Source organism: Myiozetetes cayanensis, unplaced genomic scaffold (genome assembly GCF_022539395.1).
Source record: "Myiozetetes cayanensis isolate MyiCay16 unplaced genomic scaffold, myiCay2020 scf33, whole genome shotgun sequence".
In the NCBI taxonomy this organism is placed as follows: Eukaryota; Metazoa; Chordata; class Aves; order Passeriformes; family Tyrannidae; genus Myiozetetes; species Myiozetetes cayanensis.
Genome location: NW_026087555.1, coordinates 810,098 through 838,050, shown reverse-complemented (window position 1 = coordinate 838,050; position 27,953 = coordinate 810,098). Strand labels below are relative to the sequence as shown.

General features: G+C 46.3%; 1 protein-coding gene and 1 long non-coding RNA gene across 5 annotated transcripts; one reads left to right on the top strand and one right to left on the bottom strand.

Moving 5' to 3' along the window:
- Window positions 1-91: 91 nt before the first annotated feature.
- On the bottom strand, window positions 92-5,585 carry LOC126646180 (uncharacterized). 2 transcript variants are annotated; one of them, XR_007630245.1, is made up of 4 exons: window positions 5,108-5,585; window positions 4,570-4,706; window positions 2,982-3,114; window positions 92-2,533 (listed from the first exon to the last, which is right to left on the bottom strand). It is a non-coding gene; the product is annotated as an uncharacterized LOC126646180 (long non-coding RNA). The 2 variants fall into 2 exon arrangements; XR_007630244.1 differs by having other exon boundaries at window positions 4,570-5,585.
- Window positions 5,586-6,088: 503 nt separating this feature from the next.
- Window positions 6,089-26,830, top strand: PPM1K (protein phosphatase, Mg2+/Mn2+ dependent 1K). Of its 3 annotated transcripts, none has more exons than XM_050327322.1 (7): window positions 6,089-6,199; window positions 9,259-9,773; window positions 10,369-10,469; window positions 17,850-18,015; window positions 18,545-18,689; window positions 19,715-19,849; window positions 20,187-26,830. In XM_050327322.1, exons 2-7 carry the CDS (start codon window positions 9,334-9,336, stop codon window positions 20,316-20,318), a joined length of 1,119 nt encoding a protein of 372 aa, XP_050183279.1. In that variant the 5' UTR covers window positions 6,089-6,199; window positions 9,259-9,333; the 3' UTR covers window positions 20,319-26,830. The 3 variants fall into 3 exon arrangements, with proteins under 3 accessions (XP_050183279.1, XP_050183278.1, XP_050183281.1); XM_050327321.1 differs by having other exon boundaries at window positions 6,094-6,199; window positions 9,240-9,773; XM_050327324.1 differs by having other exon boundaries at window positions 6,123-6,199; window positions 9,314-9,773.
- Window positions 26,831-27,953: the final 1,123 nt, after the last annotated feature.

Genomic DNA, 27,953 nt, shown 5'->3' with positions numbered 1-27,953 from the left:
CTGGAAAAGATGCACTCCAGCATCTCATTCGCTGTTCACACTGTGATTTAGGATTAACAGCTGTTAGGATAGAAGGAGAATACATTCAGGGTTTTGTTTGTTGCAAGGGTGTTTAAAAACAGACCTTGTAAATCCTCAAACAACGGAGGCGTTGGCAGGGTGCAACTGCATCACACTGTGCTCTGCGTAAGAGGGAACTCTGGCCAGCCATAGTTGGAGCAAGATGATCTCAGGGAGGCAGGGAGGGAATGGGGCCAGAGAAGGGGGAGATTTAACAGAAGTTAAATGTACTTTCATGGAATATAGGTCTGCCTCCATGCCTCTAAACAGTTTCTGAGAGAAGCCTCACATCAAGGCTTTGCAGCAAGGTAGCAAAGGCACACGGACTGTGGGGAGGCATCAGAAGAAAATTATTCTCGTGCCTTTTTACTCTATGGCAGCAGGAACAATCTCTAAACTTCCAGCCAGAAACAATGAAAAGTCTGCCCCCAGAGAAACCAGCACTGCTGGGGCATCCAGTCAGGCTCTCACAGGGCTGGTGACAAACACCAGGCAAATGCCCTCCATTAGGATCACTGTTAAACACATTTTCCATGAGCAGCACTTGTTTTCTTTAAGATTCTTAGGTCAGTTCTGCCAAAACTGCCTTAAATCTCAGATGTCCATAGCAAATAGGGATGGCAATCCAAGTCAGAATACATCACTAAACCCTTGGAGGAGAGTAGAAGATGGTTCTTCTTTATATTAATGTCACCTCTCCACCATTAATGGCTTTACATTCCTATTGATAATAAATATGGAATATGGGATTGAAAGATAAATTATGGGATGCCCCAGACACTTAAGATATAAGACCAAAAAAAAAGGAATGTGGGCTTTGCTCAGTTAAGAGCTGTACTTGATACTCCTTTGAAAAGGAATCACAAGTCACTAGCATTTTCTTAGGGTGTGGGAGTGGAGGGCAGATGAATGAGAAATAAAGCTCCCCATTCCCTGGAGCTGCTGGATGAGGGAGCAGACAACAGTGAGCACAGCCAGCTTCTCCACCCATCAGGATGCCTATAGGAGATCACCACCAAAAGGTGGTGTCCTTGCTTGTCTGGAGAAAAGTCTGGCAGGCAGAGAAAGAGCTTGCCTCTGTGCTCCAGGGCTGTTGGACAGCGAGGAACTGTGCATGACCTGGCAGCATCTTAAACAAGTGCCTTTAATATTGCAAAGCTGATTCGAATCCAGGAGGATCCTTATTAGTATGCATTGATCTCTAAAGAAGAGTGGTTGCTAAGGAAACCACTTAAAAGCCTGCTTTAAAATATTTGCTACATATTCAAAAGCCAGAACAATTTCCTGCTGTCAAATTACAACAGCTCTTCAAAGATCATTAGGAATATTCTTCAGTCATTAAGAAAGAAATATCCACATGGTTCTTCTCAGCAGACAGATGATGGAATTCTGATACGGGATATTATCTTTGCAAAACTGAACTTTTGGCACTGACACAAAATCAGCTGTGCTACAGCACAGCCATTCCAAGGATCAGATTTTTCAACTACATATTCCTAATACAAAGTTATCATGTCTGACATCCTAATATTTTGAAGTATCACAGCTTCTAACTTACACTTCCCTAGAGTCATAGAATCATTTAGGTTAAAAAAGTTCAAGGAGAAATTCAATTTGCACAGCTAACATGCTGTAAGTGGAGAATGCCAAAGGCACAACGTGAAGGGCTAGAAACATTCTGTTCTAACTCATTTTCCCTGGCATTTAAGAGGACATATTCTTCACTAGGGACACAGAAAGCTCAGCAAAAACCTTTCTTTCTGTTTCCAAATAAACTGCTGAATACTCAAAAGCCATTAAAAGTCAGGATAAACAATTCAACCATATTCTTTTACTTTCAGAAAACACAGTGTATTTGAAGGGTGTGTTAGTTAACTTCACTCGTAGTAGCCCTCATAGTGCTGTGCTTTTTATTTGTAGCTGGAGTGGTGTTTAAAACACAACAGTGTTTTGGTTGCTGCTGAGCAGAGCTGGCACTGCTCGCTGAGGAGGGCAAGTGATAGAGTGGCTTTGTGGGTGAGGTCAACCCACCCGAGGTCAACCCACCGCTCCTGAGATCATCAAGCACAGAAACCTGACTTTGGTTTTAATGACAACAGCCAATCCTCTAGGCATGCTCTTGGTCTGACCTTCCCAGAAAATTTATGGTGTTCATGTATAGGAGCTTATTTTCCATCTTCACCAGGACAGAAACAAGCCATGACATCTGAATTCAGAGGAATCCTCCAGGAACAGATGTACATTTGACTCTCACCTTTCCTAGGAATCAGAACTGGTTTAGAGCCAGCAGTTTGATCTGGGTGCTCCTGGGATTGTGCTGAAGTTACACCATCACCCTCGTGTTTCAGAGTGCCTTCTGTCTGTGTGTAAGTCATGAGTCCCAAATGAGACAGAAACTTATTGAGTAAGATAACCAGAGGAAAAAAGATTACCATGTCACACATCTAGCTCACAAGAAGTGATGTCACATCACCTGTAAAAGTATAGAGCATGAGTTGGAGAATTAGGCATTGCACAACATTTGAACAGTGCCAAAACCAACAGGGTTTCACTTTTCTATTTCTTGTTTCTAATCAGAACACCTGCCAGCTTGCTTAGTCATGTTTCAATGTTAACACCAGGATTATTTATGCAAGGACAGTACTTGGCAAGGGTGCCAAAAAGCACATTTCCCGGGAAGAAGAAAGCTGCTTTTCACCCACACCCTGAGGACTGTGTGCAGCGTCTGTCAGCAAGGAGAAGCATGGTTGCTCCACCAAGGCCGGGATAAGGGTAACGGTGAAGCAGACAGGGACCTCACTGATAGCTCCAGGGCACCTGAACAGGGAGAGCCAGGCCAGTTGGTGACAGCAATAGGCAGAGCCTGCAGAGTTTCTCAGCACACAACAGCAGCCATGCACGCCTTTCCCACAATAGCTCACCTGACCTTGTAGGGCTGCCTCTGGAAAGTGCTGTGAGAAATTACAGCTGCTGCCAGTTATTTCAAAGTCAGGGTTAAGACAGTGGCTACTTCCCTTCACCGCCACCACAGGATGTTTTCTGGTCTCTTCTGATCTGCTAGAGAGATAATTAGCTAAAAGTGTGCCATAAGGCAAAATCCTTCACCTATGAGGATAGAAAGTTGTAAAAGTTCTCCCGCTTGTAATGTCAGGCATTGCAGAGCACGTGCTGGTGAGAAGAGCACAGTGTTCAGACCCAGTTTGCTCTGCATTTATAGCTTGATCAGAGATCTAATACATGGAGATTACAATGGACATTTGTTTTCCACCCAGCCCAGAATCCCAGCTGCTGTGTGTTCAGTTACAACTCTGGGCAGGACAGCTTGCTAGCACATGGGCAAACAACCTGCCCTCACCCGCAGTAGTTTGGTTTGTTTTCCAGTCACTCAAGACAGTTGATTAACGTTTTAGAATCTGATGATGGAAGCATGCAGGAAAGAAGGATGAGTGAAAAAGGGAAGAGAGGTAGCAGGAGAGAAATAATCACAGAGAAACATGTGCAAATCATGAAGGGAAAGGAGAACAAAATAAAGTAGAATAGGTGGCAGGGGAGGGAAAGGTCAGGAACATGACAAAGAAGCAAAACCAGAGGCAGGAAGACAGATAAGAACAAGGGAGATAATCTTTCAGGAGCAGAAATTCTTTATGAGGAGAGCTGGAATCTAGAAAACTTAATTCATCCTTTAGGAAAAAAAAAAATGCAAGGGAAAATCCGAATTAACAGTTTGCAGTCAAAACCAGATGTTGCATAGCTCAAGTTCCTGCCCTTCCGGTTTCTGATTTCTTTTTGCCTCCCATCCTCTGAGTCCTGCCAGAGGCCCCCCAGAGTACCAACTGCTGCACCATAGCCCATCCCCTTGCCCCATGCCCCAATCTGGTCCTCTGCATATCCTTGCTGTTGTGCCCTGGCTTTGTCTTCAAGCCTGCTGCCTTCTCACAGAGCTATTTCTTCTGCTTTCTATTCTTTCTCCAGTCACCTCAAATTCCATACTGCTGCCACTTCAGCTGCCTCCCACTTGCCTTCCAAAACCCCATAAATGTAAGAGTAATTCCACTGCACATAAAGCAGTAGAAACATTTATAACTTCCACGCTGGCCTCTCACTGCAAAGTATATGGGGCAGAAATTGTCTCCTGGCACTTGTGTCCTCCATATCATATACGACCCTGACACTTCTTGGAAGCCCCTGCTGATGCCACTCTGTAAATTTTTGGTTTTGTTTTACAGGTAATGTGCTGGTTTTGTTCTCAATAACTCACTGTGCTAGTCTGGGTCACTTCTGCTCAGGAGATCTGCTGCTCTTTGTCCAATGCCAGGAGAGCTAGTTTCCATGATGCATTGTTTTTCCTCCATCTCACCACAGAAAAATGGGAACCAGGGAAATACAACCTGCAGTGACAGATGACAGCGTTGCCATCCCCAAAGGATTCACAAGGTCAAATTTCATTCTAAATGCTGAGACACCACACAGCTGGAAACCAGAGCACTCTGGTAGGTGCTCCCTGCTTACCTAGCCTCGTCATCTACACGTAGACCTGTACAGTGAGAGCTCTGAGGGATTTTACTGCTGCTTCTCTGGCCAGAAGTTGATGGGTTTTGCAGTCAAGGCACATCGTGCAGTGGGCAATAGGACTGCTTAGCTGTCCCCTCCTGAATACAGAAGGGAGACAGCTGAAATCAAGCTTCTTTCAGAACACAGCAAAGGTGACATTGCAGTGGATGCTAACATGAATGGCAGCTTTGACAGGTTAAGGATTGCCACCTAATAACAGCACTCAGTATAGATACAGAGGTCTAAGTTTTTAAGAATCTGTATCCATAGTCAGGAGACCAAAGAACTTAGTTTCCTGGAATATTGGTGCCTTTGTGAAGTCCCTGGTTGGGAAATTGAAATTGTCAGTTTGTAAACCTATGGGACCAATATCATGTCTTAATGGGCTTTTTACAAGGTGATGTTAATCACAAAGAAAAGTTAGAGGAGATAATGCTCTTAAAACAAAAACAAACAAACCAAACCCCTCACTTCAACAAAACAAAAGCTTTCTTACCTCACAAATATCTGGGATAAACTTGACAGTGGCCCCCTTAAGCTCCCATGGAAACTGCCCTGGCTCTCTTTTTTCTCTTCAGGTGCCTGTTTTCAAGCCCTCTGGTCCCCAGCAGACAGCACAGGGTGGAAGGGACGGCGTGTTTCAAAGGCTTTTGTAATAAGAGCCATCTGATTTGCCAAATTGCGTCAAAGGTCAAAGACTGTGTCGGTAGGAGCACAGCACAAAGCTAATGATCTCTTTATGCTCCCACTTGGACACGGGTCACTTAAGGAGGCAGCAAGGCCTTTCTCATAGAGACGGCCACCTTCGGAGCAGCGCACACAAGGGTGTTTTGAATATGTGGATGTATTTTTCTGTAAAGACGTCACCGCTGTTTCCACAGGCCTCTTGAGCAGCCCTGGGGCAGCAGCTGCAGGCACAGCCTGGCTGTCCCCACAATGGAGCTTCCACCTGCCGACAGCTAAAGGGGTCTGTAGCCAGGTGGGGCTCTGCCTCTTCTCCCAGGACGAGAGGACGTGGTCTTAGAGCTGCGCCGAGGGGGTTTACGTGTGACACAGGAAGACTTTCTTCACAGGAGGGGTGATCAGACACTGGAATGGGCTGCCCAGGGAGGTGGTGGAGTCACCACCCCCCAGAGGTGTCTAGGGAAAGACTGGACGTGGCACTTGGTGCCATGGCCTAGTTGACATGGTGGTGTTGGATGACAGTCCGGACTTGATCTCTTTTCCAACCTATTTGACTCTGCGATTCTGTGCAGCCGGGGGCTGCGCAGGGACACCGCCACCAGCCCGCCTCCAGCGCCTCGGCCAAGGCCATTCCCGCCTCCCGCCTCCCTCCTCCTCCCCTGGCCGCAGCCCCTCTCTCCCGCGTGAGGGGGAGGCGGGAGCCCCGCGGGAGGCGGGGCGGGGGCGGGGGAGGCTCGGCCGCCGCCGGGGCCGATTGGCGGGGCCGATTGGCTGGGGCCGGCTGGGCGGGCGGGGCCGGGGCGCGGCCGGCGGCGGCAGCGGGGCCGCGCTCGCAGGCTCGGCCAGGGAGGTGCCGCTCTCGCACCGCTGGGGCGCTGCCGCCGGTGCCCGGGCGCGGGAGGAGGTAAGAGCCGCCGCTCCCCGGGCCAGGCCGGCCCCCCGGGGCAGCGCCGGGGCTGGGGGTGAGGGAGGGGAGGACACCAGAGGGAGCGGGGCGGGATCCGGGGCGCGGAAGCGTCTCCCGGCGGCTGCTGGGCGGGAAGGGCCGCGGCAGGGCCGCCGCTGCCCCCGCGGGGCTGGCACGGCACGGAGAGGGGCTGGGAACGGCAGGGAGCGGGGCTGGGAACGGCAGGGAGCGGGGCTGGGAACGGCAGGGAGCGGGGCTGGGAATGTCAGGGAGCGGGGCTGGGAATGCCAGGGAGCGGGGGCTCGAACGCCGCTGCCCGACGAACCGCGCGGCTTTTGTCATGATGCACAGAATAAATCCGGCTCCGTGATTAAAAAATGAGTAATTCGTGCTTGGTAAATTGCAGCGGCGGAGTCGTCTTTAAATTGCTGCTGTTTGTGTGCAGTTTGCTGTCCAGGCTGGGGGGAGGCGAGATTAGGTTGTCACCGGTTTGAAAAAAAACAACCAACCAACCAACCCTCTGATTTAAGCCGAGCTGAACATAACAGTTAACATACCCCGCGGTCCTGCCTGCGTCTGTGGGGTTTGGAAGGCGTGCGAAGCAAGTGCACTTGGAGTTGTACATTCCTTTTCACATACGTCGGATCCCCCGGGGCAGCAGGCATGCCTTCGCTTTCTTCCGGGTTTCCTTTTTTTTCCCCCCCTTCTCTTCTGGCAGCCTGGAAAATTTCCATCTGCCGAGCGGCAGCAGCCAGCCCTGTAAAAAGGGGCACCACGCATGTTGAACTACATCGCTCACCGCTTTAAGCATTCTATTTCCCTTCCCGCCTGCAGGAACTGTTTCTCTGAGTTCAGTGTGTACAGGTGAACAGGATCAGATGGAGCGCAGAAATCAAAGCAGATTTCCATCTAGAACTGTCCATCTTGGACTTTGGTTTTAGCAGCAGTGCCTCTCCCCCCCACCTTCCCTCCCCTTTTCAATACCTCAGTTCGTGTTTGCAGACATACCAGCTAGCAAAGCACGGACTGTTGTGTGTCCAGCTGAAAGCAACGCTGTTTACATAACAGGAACTGAAGAGCAGGTTCCTGCTCCTGACTTGCAGAGACGCTTGAAAACCAAAACTGTCGTCAGCATTTATTTTTGGCCAGAATAAGAGGCCTTCTGAGAGTTGAATTTGATAGGGAACAAATGCATGAATTAGCTGGTGAATTTGGACTGATCCTCTGCTTCATGCTGTGGATACAGGGGAATCTAAATATAGGTAGCATTTCATGTTCTCTTCTCAAGCTGACAGAAGTGAAAAGGAGTGTGGGTTTTGTTAATTATCAGGCTTTCTATTTGTTGGTGCTTTGTTTCACAGAAGGAGGTTAATGTGCTCTTGTTATGAGTCAAGGATAACAGGAAGGAAAAAGCAACTCAAGAAGTAAATCAGTTTTTAAATACCTGTACGTACACTGAAATAGGGGTGTGATATTGCCATCACCCTTCAGTAAAATGGAAAATCTTAAATTCCAAGTGGTTCCACATTCAACTGATGTAACAACAGTGATTTCCAGAACATTCAGCCTTTTATCAAGTCAAGAGTTAATTTTTAAGTGCTAAGTAAAGAAACCTTTCCTCTTTCCATGCAGAAATTGCATGAAAGGTAAACAGAGAGCGTCTAAACCAACATGCTTTGAGCTGTGAATGAGTTTAACGAAGACCTCCCAAAAGCTGTGTCACTGCCATTTTCTACTGAAGCAACCACTTACTAAGTTACCTTTGACTGCATGTTTTTTACAACCACACGGATTTTATGTGGCAATTTAAAAACACATTTTTAACAAATATCTCGGATCTACAGATACACTTGTGATTGGCTTGGGGAAAGTACGAGAGCAAGGCATGGCAGCCCAGAATTATGATGTCTCTGGGGTACACGTGTTGCTCTTTTCTGTTTGATTACGTCAGGCTACTCTGCTGCCTTTTTTTTTTTTTTTGCATTCACCATAAGCCTGGATATTTTTAGTTCCTTTATTATGGCATATAATACCTTCCACTCATAATTTTGCTCTCAGCAAACTTTAAGCAATTAAGTTAGAAATCCCTCTCTTAAAATTTTGTATGGTTGGTTAAAGTGATCTGATGGTCCAGTTCAAATTACTCTGGTGCAACAACATGTAGTTATCACAAACTGCATCCCAGACTTTCACTGAGTTAGCTTTTACTGTACAAAAGGTCAAATAAGCCAATCTTTCTACATTTTTCAGCGTGCTAGATGAGTCATCATTAGTGAATTTTTGTCTGTGCTGAGCCAAGGAGAGTGTTTTAATTTGTCTGGATGGCAGAAGAGATTTGAAAAGCCAGCAGAAGATCTTGCTTGCCTGTGTGAGCCAAAGGAATACATTTCAGGGTTATGTGGCAGAGAACTTCAGGACAGACAAAACAGCAAATAGCTACATGGGCTTTGTTTGAGGGGGAAGGTTGCGGGTGCAATTGTGGATGTCCATGGATACACTCTTAGTGGTCATTCTTAGCACAAAAAAAAAAAATCACAATTAACTTTGCAGGTTTGTGATGAAAAGCATTGTTCAAGACCTCCATAAATGTGACAGAACTGAATATCCTGTACAGATGAAAAAATGCTTTAAAATCCAGGCAAATACATTTCTTCCCCCTTTTCCCCTGGGGAGCCACAGTGCGGATGTTTGAAGAGCATGCACGATAAGCTCATTTTCACAACCTTATCTCCTATTTTCACCCACTCATATTTTAGAAAAGTCATTATCACTCTGATTTGCTCCATCACAACCACCCCAACCACTGAAAATTCAGGATGTCATTTTGCAGGTGGCCAGCAGGAATGCCTTACCTTGTTCTGGTTTAGATGTGGGCTGCTGAGTGTGGGATAGTTTCTCAGTGAGTCACACAGACCGCACTGCGCTTGCTTCTAGGCAGAGCTGTGCTCGGCATGATTAGCGGGCTCTGAGGGTGACACTGTTTCCTGAATGATGTAACTGAAAATTCCCTTTCCCGCGCTTCTTGTTTCCTGATCAGTTTCCTCATTGTTCTCCAGGACGTTCCGGCAGCCACAGTATCTTTTACTCCTGATCTTTTTTTTTTTTCCTGAGAATCTCTGTGAAGACAAGTTATGTCAACAGCTACTTTAATTAATTTGGTACGAAATGGAGGGTATCAAGTAAGAAGGAGAGCCGTGCTCACGTCCCGCCTCTTGCAAGACGAGAAGCGCCCGACAGGCGCCTGCTACACCTCCAGCTCTGAGCGCCATGCTTCCCGCTTCGATCCGGATGGGAGTGGGCGGCCGACCACATGGGACACCTTTGGCATCTGGGACAATCGCATTGATGAGCCCATTCTCCTCCCACCAAGCATAAAGTATGGGAAGCCGATTCCTAAAGTGAGCCTGACCAACGTGGGCTGCGCGAGCCACATCGGGAAGCGCAGGGAGAATGAAGACCGGTTCGATTATTCTCAGCTGACGGAGGATATCCTGTACTTTGCAGTATACGATGGACACGGTGGGGCAGCAGCAGCTGACTTCTGTGACAAGTACATGGAAAAATATATTAAGTAAGTGCACATCAAGTGAATGTGTGTCAAATAAATGTCAGTAGAGATTCCATCCTTAGGACTGAGGGAGAATTGGAGGGTTTTACAATGTTGCTAATCCTCCTAGATTATGTAGCCACCTGTCCTAATAGGACAGCAGGAGCATCAGGTGAAACAGACACGCCACGAACTACTTATTCTGTGGTGTGGCTGCCCCATGGAGCAAGCCCATAAGGGTGAGAGAGGAAAACACAATTGTACTCACCATCCAGGAAATGACTGGGAACACAGGGAGAGTGTGAATTGACGTGGGGTCACTGTGATTGCTGACCTACAGCTTGCTTACACTCTCACTGTGATTGCTGACCTACAGCTTGCTTACACTCTTTTATCTCTATCCCATCCCTGGATGCTGGAAGAGGAATTTACATATTTGTAAAATTACTTCCAGTAAATTGCTTCCAGTGCAGGTCATTAGTAAAATCATGTTACCTTTTCACTGAAATGCAGCATTATTCAATGTGTACAAGGAGGAGATAGGAATATGAAGCAGATTAATCAAGATGGGTATTTCTTGGAAAGAAATTTAGTTTTTTGTTTGCTTGTTTGTTTCCAGGGAATTTCTTGCTGAGGAGGAGAACTTGGAGAATGTTTTGAGCAAAGCTTTTCTAGAAATAAACAAAGCATATGAAAGGCATGCTAATCTCTCTGCTGATGGTAGGTAAAAAGATATTCTACTCATATGGGTGTGGACAATAATGTATGTCTTATTTCTCAGTAGTATTGCAGTAAAATGTCTAGAAAAGTGCTTGAAAACAGTTTTACTTAACACAGGATTTAGCTCTGACCACTTAACTGCAAATGAAACAATTATGGTTTACCTCCTTAAAAAAAACCAGCTACTAAAAGTCTCAATCAAATTTACTGTGGGAGTTATGAATCTGAACATTAGCACAATTATCAGTGAATTTCTCTTAATGTGATTCTGTCAAGGACAGTGTTTGTCAACATAGCAAAGAGCAATTTAGATTTGTGAGGACCACAATTTTATTGTGCAAGAAATGTGGAGGGAGGGCTGGTTTTGTTGGGCTTTTTTTTGTGTGTGGGGAAAGTGGTGTTTTTATATGTTTGTTTGTTTGTTTTGAAGCTGTTATTCCTATGGTTTAAAAGCAGCAGTGTCAAAGTTCCCCTTTCTAACTTGGCTGCTGCGCCTGAGGAGGAACATAAGCCACAATTAATGCAATTGATATTGCTTCTGCACAAACAGAATCACAGGAGTAGCTGAGTGTGAAAGGGAAAAAAGCAGTGAAGAGGAAAACAAGTTTGGCTGTGGTAAGGCTGTGGTAAAGCTGACACCAGCCCTTTTAGACTCCGTAATCCTGGCTGTTAATGAAGTTCTTGTGTATGTGTCTAGAGACTAAGTACATCTGAAGTTCCAGTTCCAGCAACTGGAGCTTACGGAGAGTAACTTGGGAAGGGAAATAGAGGTGCCTGTCCCAGTTCTGTCGCAGGAGTTTTCTTGGCCATGATATAAAATTTTGAGAGTCAGTTTAGCCAGTCTTAAAAATAAAACCAAAACCAAGCCCAATTAAAATAAAAACACACCAACAACCTACAACAATAAAAAGACCCCAGCCACCAAACCCATCTTCCCCACCCCAAACAAACAAAACATCTGTCCCAGTGCTGGTGCAGGCTCTGGCAAAAGCAACCTGACTGTGGCTGTTCCAGAATAGAAACTGTAAAAGTCTTCTCTCCAAGAAAGACTGGAAACCAACAAGCCCTCTAGGGACTGAAGTGATACTGTATTCTCAAGCTGCTTTTCTTAAGCAGGGAATGACTACAATCAAGTAATGGAAAGGCCTCCTGCACTTTAACTGCTAGATGAATCTAAGTAGACTCAAATTATTTCCTGGTGGGGCAGGTAGCCTGACTGTTGCAGCACTGTGAGGGATACATACCTTTCCTCTTCCTTGGTATAGGCTAAGGTATCAGGAAAAAATTCTTCAGTCCTGAAATGCAGCCCTTAAAGGTATTAAATCTATAAATTTCATTTTCCCATTGTATTTCAGTGGTAAAAAAGTCAGGAGTCAGTTTTGACCTATGGGGTGAGTTTTAATTGAGCTCATGAGAGACTCATCAGTAGAGCAGTTGTGCTTTTTGTCCTAGAGCCTCCTTGCAAATATGTTTTCTTAGAAGCCCAAATCCAATACAGCATTTGAATGCTAGTTTATGTGCTTCCCTGGATCAGAACCTTTAATTGTCATTAACATGAAGATCTATTCGTCCCCCTCCCTGCTCCCCTTTGAGTAGGACAGCTCTTGGTTTGGCTCATTGCAGTGACCTCTTTAGGTGTCAGAGTGGCTCCTTGATGAGAAGGATTGAGAACTGTGCTTGATATATTATTCTGTTATTCTGAAAATGGTTTCCAATTAGAATATTTTGTACCTGAGACTTACAGAACTGGATTAGAACAGTATTTCACAGACAAGTTATGCAGCAAGCTGAGCATTTTAGAACTGCTTGTAGGATTTTTTTCATATCATTTAACTAACTGGTGCTGCCTAATGCCAGCAAACTTATGCAATGGTTACCAGGGTACTGGACAAGCCCTCTTAATTAAAAAAGCTTGAGGTCAAGCAAAATAGGAGGTAAAAGCGTTGTCAGACATCCACAGGGGCCACACTCTGGCAGGCACTCAGTGTTTCTCAGGTAGGCTGAGCCACCTGCAAGCTCTTGAAGGAGCCTGTGGGATCTAAGTGCCCAGTGCTCTTGGCTGAAAATCAAGGTCCAAGGCAAAGAATGGAGTAACATGGTGTGGACTTATGAACGGATTAAACTTGTTGCATGTCGGTTGCTAAAATAATTCAATACCATGTTTTGACTGCTTTGTGTGGATATTTTTGTTGTTGCTCATGTTTTGAAAGTTACATAAAATTTCAGTGCTTGGCATGTGTCTGGTAGAAGCCTAGTTCCAAACTGATTCACTTTGCCAGCAAAATGTCTGATTAACTGTGGCTATTCTAGATGTGACAGTCAAGACGGTTGCTAGAACATCTTGAAGATAGTGGCTGGTTGTGTAATGGTGTGTCTGGGATACGCTGGATGCTCCTCAGGACTGACCTCCTTTAGAAACCTGGCCGCAGCTGATGAGTGGAGAATGATAGCTTAGTCTTGTTCCCGTAGATGTCCCTTCCAGGGCTCACTCCTTTCTCTGTGTCTGCAAAAAAAAACCAGTGCATGTTGAGGATGTCCTGGTCTTTACTAACACATAGCCAAATTTGACCTGGGTGTGTACCTACCTGGGTGTTTGAAGGAACCTAAGTCCTGGGACAAATCCCTGTAGCCAAGAGTGTATGTTTGAGGCATTGTTTCTATTTACTATTTGAGGGGTAAAACCCTTACATAATGGCACAAATTTAGCAGAACTAGAGATGTCCCTTGTTGGATCCCTAGCTACATCTTCAAGAGCATGGCCCTTTGTAGGTCCACTTTACAATTATAACATATTGGAAATTACAGATGGAAAATGCATAGCATAATAGTTTCTATGAGCTTTCAATAATAATAATAAAAAAAAAGAGGTACTGTACTGTGTTTGGCATGCAGTTCACTAGTGCTGTTGGAGGGCTGTGCTGGCCTGCTGGAGACTGTCACTCTGACAGCGATCTGTACCTGTTATTTCACACAAAAGCATAAGAAACTTGCTGTAGGCGTGTCTGGGATAATCTGTCCTCTGCCTAAATCCTGTCTAATCATTAACAGCTTGGAGATAGGCCTGAGCCCTGGGGCTTGGTGTTTGGTATCTCTTCAAAAATGCATTTTCATTCTCATCCACACATTTAAATATAACCAGTCACTTTCAAGTCACAGCTAAACTTAGGTATAGGACATAGCAAAGGAAGCTCACATCCAACCGATGTCATTATCCATTGGACAACTGCCACAGATGGGCAGAATTTCTGGATATTTTTGACCAGCCATAAAAACTGAAATGTAAAGGCTGAATAGCCTTACTCGGCAAGGGCTGAAATAAGAATGTGAATTGTGTGCCTGAGGGAATGTGAGCACTTCCCTGGAGAAATGTAAGATAAACCCTCTCCTGCCTCAGTGCAGTCATACAAGGTATTGTTACTGCTCCTGTTCACTGCGAGCCACTGCTCAGAGAGAAACTACAGGGATTCTGTCCCTCAACTTCCACAGTCAGTGCATCCAACTCTAACCACATTGACCACTCACTTCTGGAATAGCCATCTTGTTAAAACATAGCCAGGTATTAACTGGTGTATCTATATTTGAAAGGCACCTCTTGAACATTATTATGCTGAGCAAACAGCAAAAGTTATTTAAAAATAATGAAATTTTTAAAGTAGTGGGGTGTGGGTTTGTTGGTTTTTTTCAAGTTGCCATTCAAAAAATGATTTCTATTTCTTTACATATGTTAACCTGCAACACTGAGGAAAAGGGGGAACTGCAGAAATTGTACTTAAGTATTTCCTAAAACCATCAACATTGCAAATGAAGCTTTTTTATCCAAGGACCCTGATTATTACCTAATCAAGTTAGAAGTTTTAAAGGGATGTTAATTTTGCATATTTCCCATGGGTCAGAACAATTCACATACTTCTATTCGGTGCCTATAAGATGGCCTCATTTCAGTTGACACTGGTTTGGACTCCCCATTTTGGTGTTATATATAAATATATATATAAAAATAAATAAATTGAAGAAACAGATTTGGCCAAATTTTGTACTAAAGATGTTCTTCAAAGTGGCCACTCTTGCCATATATGAGGCAGCTGGCCCTCTAGCATTGATAAAATTCTTTAGTTGATTTGTTGGTTGGTTACTTGCCTCCACAGGGGGGGACAAAAAATGTAGATTTCATTTTGTCTGAATTTAAAGTAGTTTTGTCACAGAGATATAGAAAGAAGGTGAGAACAGTGGCAATTTCCCAGAAGCACTGAGGCTGATTTATCTGTGGCCAGAGATGCACATGCAAGCCTGAAGTGCTTCCCATCTGACCTGCACAGACAGTGCAGGCAAACCCAAGAGTGATATATCCCCTTGTTCTGCAGCCCTTACTCTTTCATCTCCAGTGTTGCAGGTTTATTTTGTTTGAACAAAGTCCCTGGGTGAATTTCCTATTTGCCTCTGTGTGCGTGTTATTTGTGGCAGACACTGTACCTGGTCAGCAGCTCTAGAACTGGAGGCCCTGGACATGTGCTGGGCTTCAGTGGAAAGAGAGATCTGCTTAATTTTGTCCCAGGTGAAGGAGTCCGGCGGTTCCTAGCCTGGACTACTGGAAGGTTCCCACATCCTCTTTGTCACATTAGTTGAGATGACTTGCAGTAAAAGTTGTCCAGTGAGTGTTAAGAACCTATTGAAAGATCTTAGTTTTATAGTGATATTGCTAGGAAAACAAAATAAACTCTTTAATTGTTAAAACCAGTACATATGCTGATGCAATGTATTTTGTATTGTTAAATAAACTAGCAGCAGTTGTAGTAAAGCGTTAGAAATGTTATCCCATCATCATTCCTGTGGGTTTGAGCTGTGCTAGAAATCACATAATGCTGCATCCACGTTCTTGCATCCCTACTCAGATCATGAACAAGAAAAGATCATGAGCAGGATTCGTGTTTTTTTCTACAAGTGCTATTTAACTAATAAACAGTCAAGTCACTATGTCCATTACCACAATTCTGGAAAATATCTTGACTTGTTCTTTAATACCATCGCTTGATTTTATGATAGCAGCTCTTTCCTTTGGGAGTTTGCACTCAAAAGATGCAGGTTCACCCAAATGTCCAAATGTTCCCAAGTCTTCTAAGATTTAAAGGCTATGGATCTTAACTTTTCAGAAACAGCTTGTGCTTCTCAGCATAGACCCAAAACCACAGAATGAAATGGGAAAGTAGCAGCAATTCTGCATTAATTTTAATGTCTAAGTAAAATCTATTTTCTGTAAAAAAAAAAAAAAGGTAGTTTTAGGTAGGTTCTTTATTTCACTTCTTTTAACTGTTGGCTAAAACAGGTATTTTACTGGTTCTACTAAAATTCCTAATCACAGTGGTACTTGTTAGCATCTCACTTTCGTAATGTGCCTCAAAGTGAGGCTGCACCAGACTAGTCCTTGCTTCAAATTAGAAACAGGATGTCAGTGTTTGCCTGAATAGTCCAAAGCTGCCAGCCTCTAGTTTGGAATATCACAGCCTGCATGGCAGCCGTGACATAGTCCAAGGTTTGACTTGCCTGATGTTCACGATGGACGTCTTGTTTCAGTGTACAGCTAAACCAAGTCCTTGCTGCAGTAATAATACCTGTTTTAAATAATAACACAAGCTTAGTTAACACTGTTTTGTGAGGGTGTTTTCCCTTTTGATCCATCAACTCGCTGATTTCACTGCACAACAAGGCTCGATGCATCTTCCAGGGCTTTGTGCACTTCAGTTTACTCCCACCTCTGTTTTACTTACAGGGTGCTAAGGCCTCAGAGGGTTGGGGAAAGAGGTTGTCAAGACCCCAGAGCACTTGCATTCCTGTTGCTGTTTGCTGGCAGCTGGTCAGGGATGGGGCTGGCTGGCATTCATTGGGATCAAACATGCAGTCCTATCTCAGATCTGTCTCCATTCTTCAGAGTCAGGGCTGCAGGGCCGGGTAGTTGTAGCTGAGCTCTGCAGAAGCAGTGATGGAAAGATATTTAACTATTACTGACATGAAAACAGGAATATAACAGGGGATTCACATTCCTGAGTAAGCCCAAAACTCACCTCGAATTAGCTTGCTTTGAAAAACTGGAACAACGGGAAAAGCCCAGAATGCAGGTGACCTACAGAGGGCCTTTCAAGGGGATTTGGCTGTGAATGCAAATGTTTTCCAGGCTTGTCCTGGCCAGACGTTTTACAATAATAGCTCAAGTCAGCAGGAGTTACTGCTTTCCAGGCACCTCTTACTGGGTTATCTTTGCAGAATTTGCAGGAAGGGAAGGTACTAACTGTAAAATGGGACTACTCCTTTCAAAAAGCAAAGAAAAAAAGGAAAGCTGAGCAGTTCTTCTCAGATTTTCTTCACTGCAGATAAAACTACAGGTCTTTTCTAAAATATGCAGAGTCACGTTTCTTGTTTTCAAGCACTTCTATTTATTCCTGGGCATTGTAAAAATCTAAATGAAAAGCCCTTAAATTTACTTGCACAAGTAATCCAAGGTCCCTGAGGGCAGTCAGCCAGCTCAGCCCTCTGTAAGAGAAGGAGCACAGCATCCAGGGCTCTGTTTTGCCCTCTAGGCAGTCACTCTACACCCTGTAAATGATCCCAGCAAGGCCCCTGGGCAGGTTGTCTGGGCAGCCACTGCCACCTGACTGCATCAGTTTGCAGGCACAAGGCAAGGCAAAATCCCAGAATCCAGCTTCACCTTTTCACTGGGACCTCCAGCAAGTTGGCAGGATCTGAAGGGAGTAGCGTTCCCCCCTGAAAAAGGTCAGTGCCCTGTTGGCTGAACTCTTCCCTTGGCAAAGCTAGGGGAAGCAGAGAGGGAGTGTAACAGTTCTGACAGCAACAGGAGGGTGCCACAGACTGGTAAAGGAGGGATCTATTGCTTCTCCTCTGCTGACCTACATGGAGCTACAATGACTATTCTCAATTGCCTACTTCACTACCTAACAGAAGGGAAGAGCCATCACCTTTATGGTGAGCTACCTGTGCAGCCACTGTGCCCAGGGATAAGGACAGTAACACTGTAACTCGCGGTGAGCTACTGGGACAGAAAAAACTATTTGCTACAGGCTGAAAGGAAGCCCATGTAACTTGCAGTGCTTTTGTTCCACTTGCCCTGTTTGCATGGAGCCATGTTGTTGCACAGAAATACTTATCCTTTCCACGTCCTCTCTCTTTCCCCAGTCCTACATGCATGCATGTTTGCTCTGTTCTTTTTTTTTTTTTTTTAATGTGTAGATTTAGTTTAAACTTAGAAGCAGTTACTTACTGGTTATGTAGAGCACATGTTGTCTTCATGTTACCAGTTGAAACTGTTGCTGCTATAAACAGTTCCACGCTTTGAGGCAGTGCTAAAACCTCTCTTTCGTATGACATTTATAGCAACTCTGCTGAACTCTGGGACCACTGCAACAGTGGCTCTGCTCCGGGATGGCATTGAGCTGGTGGTGGCAAGTGTGGGAGACAGTCGTGCTCTGCTGTGCCGAAAGGGAAAGGCCATGAAACTCACCATTGACCATACTCCAGAAAGAAAGGAGGAGAAGGAAAGGTACCTGCTGGCTGATGATGGGGCTTCCCAGAGCACGGCCTCAGTCAGGATGGGCTTATGTTCTGCTGCTGGGTTGGGCCAGGAAGAAAGTAGAGATGAACGTAGTGCTCTGAGGCCACCTCTGAGCTGGCAGTAAACAGCACAGCTCCAGTTAACTCATTGGGTTCCATTTAGAGGACTGTGGATGTGGAGAGCCCTCCATGAGCATAAACTGTCTCAACAGTAAAATCAGCATAACTGAGATTCAGTACAGAGCCATGACCACATGGTTCAGACTTGTCCAAGACTGCCAAGTTAGAACCAAGACATGAGGAAATGCACTGTGGTTCCCAGGTCTGGACTCAGCCCACCAAGGCACATCCCTTCCATGGAACCTTCAAACAGCTAAAGCCAACCCTCAGTGTCCCAGCTTAGGCACTCCATACCTCATTCCCCATTGTAGCTAGGGACAGAAAATTGTGGTAAGAGAGGGGGGTAATGGTGTGAAGCACTAACTCACGTTCACTTCTCCTTTTGTGCCTCTGGACAGGATTAAGAAGTGCGGTGGCTTCGTTTCCTGGAACAGTGTGGGACAACCTCACGTGAATGGTAGACTTGCAATGACGCGGAGCATAGGAGATTTGGATCTTAAAAACAGTGGTGTGATAGCCCTGCCAGAAACAAAAAGGATTCAGGTAAAAGAAGGTCTGGTTAGCAGGGACAGCAACGTTCGGACTAAGGGGCATCATAGGTATTTGATGGAGGTGGCAGCACCCACACGACATGAGCCCAGGTGAAGCCTGACGGCCACGTTTTTTACTAAAGAAACCAGAGAGCAATTCTAATTAAGTTGTTTCAGATTAACACTTAAAGGACAGAAAAGAATCTGGTACTAGATTAAACCAGATCAACCTCTAAATCCCATTTCTCACAGAAGAATATGTCAGGGGAGAAAGATAAAGTATGATATCCATTACTGAAATACAGGAGTGTTAGTCCATTTGGGTCTTGTGGTCAAATGAGTAACTTTGAGGTGAGCGCTGGTATAAAACCATCACTGAGAACCAGGTGGGATATGGATGGGCCACTATCAAAAAAAGTAGGATATGTAGAGGTTTGCACAGTTGAGAGGAAAGAGGGAAGAAGGAAAGGGCAGCTGGATGCATCTTACCATAGCTGTAGTTGAGCGGAATACTAATTAACGACCCAGAAGGTATTCAGCACAGTTGCCTTCACTTTGGCAGGAAGGCTCTCCTTTCAGCTCACGTTCTGTTTGTTACTTTTTCCAATGCGCCTCCCAGGACCCCGGGAACTTAAATTCAATTGGTCCTAATAAAATGCCACCCACGAGGCCTGAGGGGTTTAGGGAGGTTACTGCAGTGCTATCTTGTCTCCTTTGAAATCCTGAGTTTCAGAAAGAATTTTGCTGACTGGACAATGTACCTGATCTCTTGTAATGGATCTGGCCTTTTGGCTTCCTAGAACTGGAAGCACCTTAAGACACTCTCCTCCAGTACAGGGAACACAGTCTGTGGGACCCATGGATGTACCTGAGGACTCAAGGTGCAGCCTTTGGCTAGCCAAGAACTGAGGGTTCCAGTTAGTCCTCACACAGAGAGCAGGAGAGCAGGCAGTAGCCCTGGAAAAAGTACTTTGCAACAGTTAATCTGCCTTGCAGCACTCACCCCTTCGTTGTGCATTCCGTGTGCCTTTATTGCAGTTGCATCACGCAGATGACAGCTTTCTGGTCCTTACCACAGACGGGATTAACTTCATAGTGAACAGCCAGGAGATCTGCGACTTCATCAGCCAGTGCCATGATCCTGCTGAAGCTGCCCACTTTGTTACTGAGCAGGTAACGCCAGGGCTTCTCTGGGCACCACATGCTTGTTGTTTTGGTTTTTTGTTTGTTTTGGTTAAAAAAAACCCAAGTATACAACCACACGTCCAAGAGATTTGGACTTTTCTCCTTACCCTGGGTTTCGCCACATCCTTGCCAGGCATCAGGTCAATTAACTTGCTTAGCTCACAGTCCACTGTAACTGCAGCTTGTTCCTGTGCTGAATATGTCATCGGCATAGACAGAAACGGACGGTGTCTCACCGCGGTTCTGGATGGTGGCATATCCTGTGGAAAACTCTGGAGCACACCAGAGCGGAGCATCAGGGCTGACACTGTGTTTCTCCTCTCAGGCAGTGCAGTTTGGCTCTGAAGACAACAGCACGATTGTCATAGTGCCCTTTGGAGCTTGGGGCAAGTACAAGAACGGCGAGGTCAGCTTCTCCTTCAGCCGCAGCTTCGCTTCCAGCGGGAGGTGGGCCTGAAGACCTGCCACAGCCATCTTTCCCTGCCACCGTCCGGACACAGGAGAACATATCCATCTGTCCATAGGCTGACTCAGTGTCTTGTCCGTCTCCTACGTTCCCAGTGTTTAGAAGGTGCCACTGCTCCCTTGGTGCGTAGCGCCCCGTTGTTGCTTACGGCTGACTGTGTTCTGCTGCCTGCCTTCATTCCAGTCGGCACTGAGGCAGCCGTTTGGGATTGCAGTCCCGGCAGCTCCGCACATCACTTTGTTCACATAGACGAGGCTCTGCTGGGCTTTCACCTGAGGCTGGAGGGGTTGCACAGTTGTTCCACACCTCCCTGTATTCCCCAGGACCCTTAGTGACCTGGCAGCTGTGTAAGCCCGAGCCCCACGCCGGCTCCCTTGTACGTTAATACATGGGGGAACAAACGCATAGTTGTTGTTGGGTAGGCAGAAAGAGGGCGTGTTGTCTTCCTCTGCTGCAGCCACCCAAAACTCCCCTGTGCTTCAGGAGAAGTGGGTGAAAAATAAGGGAGAAGTTTCAGAAGTGTTCAGGTTCTGATGCCAGTGGCATTCGTGGTAGCTGTACAGCTTCCCGAGACAGTGCTGCTTTGCAGGGCTTTATGCTCTCACCGCCATCATCCATGATCCTCTAGCTCCAAGGAGACAGACCAGGCTGGAGCCACGTGCTGTTGGACACATGGGAACCTTTCTCCATTGGGTCCAAAGCCTGTACAGTCTCTGTGGACCATGCAGCAGCCCCTGCACTGTCTTCTCTTTGCTGTGTCAGTGCTTGTCAGGAGCACAAAAGAGGGAAAAAGACGCACAGTTTTGATACCAGAGACTCTCATCAACTTGAATTTTTTTTTTTTTTTTTTTTTAATAAAGAAAATAAGCTAATTTCAAAGAGTTTTCTCTTCGAGATTTGATGTGCAAGACAGTTATTTCCTCATGAATACATGAGGATTTTTGTGCCCTCTGCTGAATTGTCTGAGTAAGCTGTGATGTCCCTTGTCTCTGTATGGTATGCAGGCAGATGTAAAATGCCCCAAGCAGGCTAGAGAAAGGAGAGAGCATAACTTTAAGTAATGTTTTTAAGTTGTGGGTGTTGTTTCTAGGAGGTGTCAGATATTCAGACACCACAAGATAGTTTTATACTTGAAGGAAGTGTTTCCACTTCTCTTGTTGGGGCAAGTCTGTGTCCAGTGAGGCATGGGGGGACCAAAGCTCTGAGCCAGCTCATTTTGCTGCTGTGACATGGACTGCAGGTGACAATGTTGGCAGCAGGTGAAGATCTGTCCCAGCATGTCTTGTTGTCTTGTTCTGACATCCTTCTTCCTCCATTTCACGTCAGGTATGCAGCTCCTGTGGCCTCCTGGTCACCCTGTTGCAATGAAATACGGGCAGAGAAAAATTGATCTTTTCTCAGGCTTGCTGCAGTATTTCTCATTCTGTAGATGTTTCCAACTGCACAATTGTAAAATCGAAAGAGGCAAAAAATACTAAGTCACCTTGCAAAAAAAATTTCTGAGGTGCCTGGCCTGATGTTCATTTGCCAGTGTGAAGCACATATCTTCTTTACTTTTATCCCTTTCCTTTTAGTCCAGGGTTACTTAGTCCCTTAGCCCGTCATTCCACAGATTTTTCCGTGCCTCTGTTCAAAGACCTCGCAGCACCCAGCAGAGCACTGTGTTGTACTGACATCATTAGGTGCTTGGTGTTTGGAGTGTGCTGGTTTTGCCCCATCACTTGGTGTGTTACATGGTGCGTATAATGTGTATATTCCGTTTATAAGCACAGAGAGCTTGTGAATCTGTGTGTATAAATCTCTGTTGCATGGTGCCCAGGCCTCTGTAATGAGCACTCCACTGTTGTACAGTCATAATTCCTTCTGTCTCCTCAGATGTTCCCCAGGGCTGTGGTTTGGTGTTTGCCTGAGGTCAGACTGGTTGCTGATCCTGGGCTCAGCCTGGCTCACCTGAGGCTGGGACAGCACTTTTAGCTGGTACCAGCAAGAGCAGGTTCTCAGTCTGCAGCAAGTTTGAAGATTCCCACAACCCATTTGTGGCAAAAACTGCAAAACACAGCCTCTCCAGAGCACCTGAGGAGACACTGCACCTGACAGAGGCTCAGAGAGCTGCTCTGGTTTGTGCTGCAGCAGGAACATCTGACAGTCTTCCTCCTGCTCAAAGTGTCCTGCTAAAACAGCAAGTCTGATAGTTCCTAGCAAAGGGTTAACCACAGCAGGCAGCAGTTACTCCAGGCACAGGGAATGGTTGGAATCAGCCTTTGGAGAGGGAGTTGCTGGGGGTGTGTGGCTTTGGTATCAAGTGTCAGACCCACTTGAGGGGCACTGCAGGGAGCTGGACAAGCTCCAGACACACTGTCCCGTTCCAAATGCTGCTCATTCCAGTTTGGCCTGCTAGCCATCTATCCAGGGTGGCTGGGGGTGTTCGTGACAAGTAAACACAGATTTATTTTTTTTTATGAGCAGTGCTGGGTACTTGCCAAGCTGAATACGTGGTATTAAATGCAGGCTGTTAATGAAAAACTCCGCAAATGAAGAGCAGGTGCTCTGAGGAGTGACCTGGCAGCTAAAACAGCTTCTAAACATTGACCCAGATGTAATATGAAGTGAGTGTTTTCCTTCTCACCACAGATTTTTGGGGCTTTGGTTTTTTTTATCCCTGTGTGGTTGTCTGATTGCATAGAGAATAAAAGCAGCTGGGGCTTTTATTCCTCCTAAGAGAGTAGCTATCCTCTCAGAGGAGGGTCCATCCATAACTTTTTAAGTTTATAAAGGAAGGGATAAGGCAAATTCTGTGAAATAGATGATTAGATAAAAACGTACTGGTGGTTGCTATTACTGCTTTCTTACAATCATAGAAACACTTAAGACTGGGAAGGACTCCTGGGCATTATCTTGCCTCCTGTCTTTACCAGTCCATTAATTTGGGTGGCCCCTTAACAGCTCAGTTCCCTCTCAGTTCACGTACACAGGCTCCCAACTCACCACCATCCCACTTCCTCATGCTCCCCTGCTCACGTGGGAAGAACCAGGGTGCCCCATGCAGCATGTGCCTGGGGCAGGAGAGGAGTGGGGCACCCCTGATAGCCAAGAGGCCCGTAGGGATGAGGAGGCAGAGAGCAGCTTCAGTTTTGGACCCAAGAAGACACTGTCTCCACAGCGGGTGTATCCATACCCAGGCAGCGCATTGCTGCCAAGCTGTTGCGATGCTGGGACACTTTGAATCGCTGTCCTCCACGTGGCCTGTGTGCACAGGACATCCTCTGGATCTTTGGAGACCTCATCTTCGTGTAGATCACTTCAGATGGCTCCCAGCACTGCTGATTCTCTCAGATACTGGATGCCCTCATCTCCATCAGTCCCCTCTGCAGGGGACTTCACAAGACCATCCTCACACTTGGGAAGAGCCACCTCCAGGGACTGCAAATTGCTGCCTCTTTTCCAACTCCTCTCTTAATTCCCCACTTCCTAGCAAGGGATCCCAGCTGTTGGGCTTCCTTACCTTCCAGTTGCTCACTGTCAGTCCTGTTATCCCAGCCAGCTGTTGGATCAGCCAAGGCAGCAATCAGCTCACTTGGAGTCCTGTAATCTTCCCACATGTCTCAAAGCTCCAATGGGGTCAGGGACAGGGTAGTTTCTGCTTCTTGTCTGAATTCACTCACTCCTTCCTCCAGTTTATTTGCTGGAGGACCAGCATCTTGATCAAACCTTTCCTCTTCTTCCTCCTTCCTTAGTAACTGATGACGTGGACCTGTTTTTTTCCTTGACCACAGCTTCTTTTTCACTCCTGGGGCAATTCCTGTAGTTGCTCCTGTTGTTTGGGTCCTGCCTCAACCACAGCCCCCTGAGAGCACTGAACTGTGGCTCCATAGGCACAGGTGAGGGGCTGCTGGTTTTCACTGGGGTAAGGCCAGGCCCCCTTCCATCAGGTGACACATCAGCTTTCCAGGGTTGCTTGCCTGTTCAGGTGCAAAGTCTCAAGACTATGGGGGTGATATCTGTCCTAGGAACCTGCCCAGATACTTCCCCATGCCCTGCCACCCAGGGAATGCCGCCTCAGGGCACATTTCAGTATTGCCTCACCTAAAACCTTCTCTTACACCATCACAACACTGGATTCCACCAACCCACAACATGCCACCACTGTTGATTAGTACCGTTAAGAGCTCACGTAGGTGTGAACAAGAGCCTCTGGAACCTGCACAGTCATCCACATCAGTCCTGAGTAGGGAGAGGGAGATGAATTCCCCCATCCTCTTGTGGAGATGAGACAGCTCCCACACAACAGCAAGGCCATCAGTGCCAGGGACAAATCCCAGACCCGTTGTTTGTACTAACGTGTTCCCAAGTTCAGCAAAAGAGATAAGCAGTGCAGCCAACACACTCCATGACTCACCCAGGAGCTTCCCACTCAGTAACTGCTGTAGCTGTAGCACACTGGAAACAGAGCTGCCCTTGTCTCGTGCCTCACGTCGGTGCCAAAAAGGACCGTGGAGGGTTGACCCTGTCTGGACATCAGGTGCCCACCAAGCTGCTCTATCGCTCCCCTTCTCAGCAGGATAGGGGTGGGGGGAGAAAATAAAAAGGAAAAACCCCTACATTGGCCAAGACAAAAAAGGATTTTAACAAAGTGGATTAAATAAAGATTCAGTCTTTACCATCAGCTGGAGGTGTCTGGCCACTTCCCGGGATGTAGGGCTTCAAGCGCACGGTGGTTGCTCTAGAAGACAAATGTAATAACAAACGTTTTCCCCCTCCTCCTAACATTTTTTGAAGGGCAGAGTGAGAGGTGAATGTTGGACAGACAGTGCTGATGCTGTGGGAGCACCGCTCAGCAGTAGCCACAACACTGGTGTGTCACCCAGCCCCTCAGTAGGTACCACTGTCCAACCCAGCACCGCGGGGCTGCTGTGGGGAATGAGCTCCATCTCAGCCAGACCCTGCCCACACTTCTAGCTTTTCTTCTCTCTCCTGCTGCCTGTGGCAAGCTCTGCAAGCAACCAGCTGTACACCCCAGGGACCAGCAAAATGCTCCTGCACCGCAGAGAGCTCCTTTCAGCTTGAGGACAAAGAGCAAATTGTCCTAATGACAGCAGCTGCCTGTCAGGGAGGTTTATTATTCCAGGGTATTGAGGGATCTCACACTTATAACGAAAAGAAACGGAATCTGTTTGCTCTCTAGCTCACTGTCTTTCTCATGCATCTGACATTCCAACAAAAAACATTTTTTGTTTATTGCAGGCTGAATCAAACAGTAAGGGTGACCTACTGAGAAGATCTTAACGAGTGTTTGCTTTCCCCATGCCTTTTAGGGAATGGATTCCAAAGCCCAGTGGATCTGATAAGAGTATTTCTTTGCCTGAACGCTCCCCCTGGAGCAGGGCAATCTCTCATTGTACAGGCACTGCAGGAGGGGGAGTTGTGGCAGCTGAAAGGCAAAAAGTGCTGTCCAGCTGGGTACTCCTTTTCACTGTAAGGATATGGAAGGCAAGGGGAGACCACAGGTTGCTGGAGGATTTACTAGGAGCGGTGTTCATGCAGCAGCTGAACAGAAACAGACAGCAGGTGTTCAGAAACCAGCTTAGTCACTGCCACCTGGAAAGGGGGGTGGTGGTTTGTGCTTTATAGAGGGAACTCACATACATGTCATTTAGAGCCTTGATTTAGGAGAGCTGATCTCTCTGGGTGCTGAACACAGTGCAAGAGACTGAAACGGGGATGAGATCCAGTAGTTCATTTAATATGGGCCTTCATTGCAATCAGTCCCTTTGGACAGAAATGCTCAGGGCTGGAGAATAACCATGGAGCACAGCTTGTGCTTGAGAATGGGGGTGTGGAGAGAAATCAACACCACTGCTTTTTACATACTTGGGGGATATCAAAATTATGGGGAGCTTAGACTCACCACAGGATTTCTGCTGACTTCCACAGGATCAGGGTATCAGGCCACCTTTTCTGTCTCAGCAGGTGGATGAGCTCTGGTCAAAGGCATTGGGATTTCTACCTAAGGGAGAAGCACAAACCAACAGATACCACTGGAACTGGTTTGATATGAAATTTTCTTGAACAACAGTCAGCTGGGCACTGCTAGGTCGTTGGTCACTTGCCCAACAAGCTGAATATATGGTACAGCAGCACTCTGGGTATTCCTTGATTCCAAAACTGCTGCTCTCCATGCAGAGATATCCATCAGGACCCAGGATATCGAGTGCTTGGGCAGTGGTGTGTGTCATAACTTTCTACAGACTCAAGTGCAATTGCATACATTCATTGCATAGTTTGCCTTAGGACCGTGTGTAATTCCTGTGGTTTGATGTTTATCTTTGACGTAATCATTGTCCAAATTTCATCTACATTTTACAGAGCTGTCCATTTTCCCTTTGTGTTTTTTTTTCCCCTCTAAAAATATTTGTACATTTTCATCAACTACAAGCTACAGTGGAGGATATAAGTCTGTACTGGAATGCTTACAAGATCTTGTAATAAAGCATTTGCTTCTAGGAGTTGTGTCACTACAAATGGATTTTTCTCCTTCCCCTGCACTGCAAACTACCAGAACAGTTTCATCTTCTCAAGCTGTGTTACGACTGTCCTGTTAAGCCCCTGTACTCAGCTCCTGCCATAAAAAACATGTGATAACCAAAGCTTTGCCTGCAAAGACGTTCTCCCAGTGATAACCAGTGCACAGTACCTTCTGTCTCTGGGCTTTGCTGCATCAGGGTGACATGTTCTAACTTGCTATTTTTGTCTGCCTGGGCGGCTGTCACGGTGAGCAATGTCATCCTGTGACACAGCACAAAGAAATAAATTGGGCCTCCTCAGGAAAAGAATGTATTTTTGCTTCTGCATGAATTCAAGACTTTCCTGTTACACTCTAAGAGATTTTAAGGAGAAAGTAAGAGCCAAGGGTTTTTAACTAATCTGCAGAAGTAGCCCTGAGTTCACTAGTATTTTTTTTTAGTACAGATTTTTCCAGCTGGGCTCAAACCTATTTTACTCTCCCTCCCTTGAAATAAGCAGCCTTGACGTCACTAAAGTCTTAGCAGCTTCCTTTGGCTGAGCCCCAGCCCTCCCTTTTGGGACCAAAGTGAGTCTTTTTTCCTTTTCGCTGAGCTAATCCCAGGGTCTTTTTTGTTATCCTTTGTGTCCAATCTGCGTCTCAGCTCAGTTTGGAGCTGATCAGCTCTTACATACATGCACATGTCCCGTGGCGGTATCGTAATCACTGCTCAGATGGGTGAATTCTGAGAGCTTGGGTAGTGCGTCGGGAAACCCACTGGGCTGCTCTGCCCTTTCACAGTAGTTGGGAAATGGCTCCCAGGTTACTCTGCAGTCGGAGCACTTGTCCTGTAACGAGCATCCCTGTGACCTGATGCTTTGCCTGCAGGAGAGGAGGAGAGCAGCTGGATCCCAGCAGCACCACGGTGGTTCCCTACCCAGCTTCATCAAGGTGGTCTGGGGAGAGTAGCCAAGCCTTAAGAGCAGCAGTCCTTGATCTCACACGGCAGAAGCTGGCCCCAGGCTGGCTGGCCCCTGGGAAGGGCTGGAAGCTCTTCCCGGTGCTTGTGTCAACACCAGCGCCTCGCAGCTCACCTGCACGGGGCGGGGGTCGAGGCTGATGGCGCA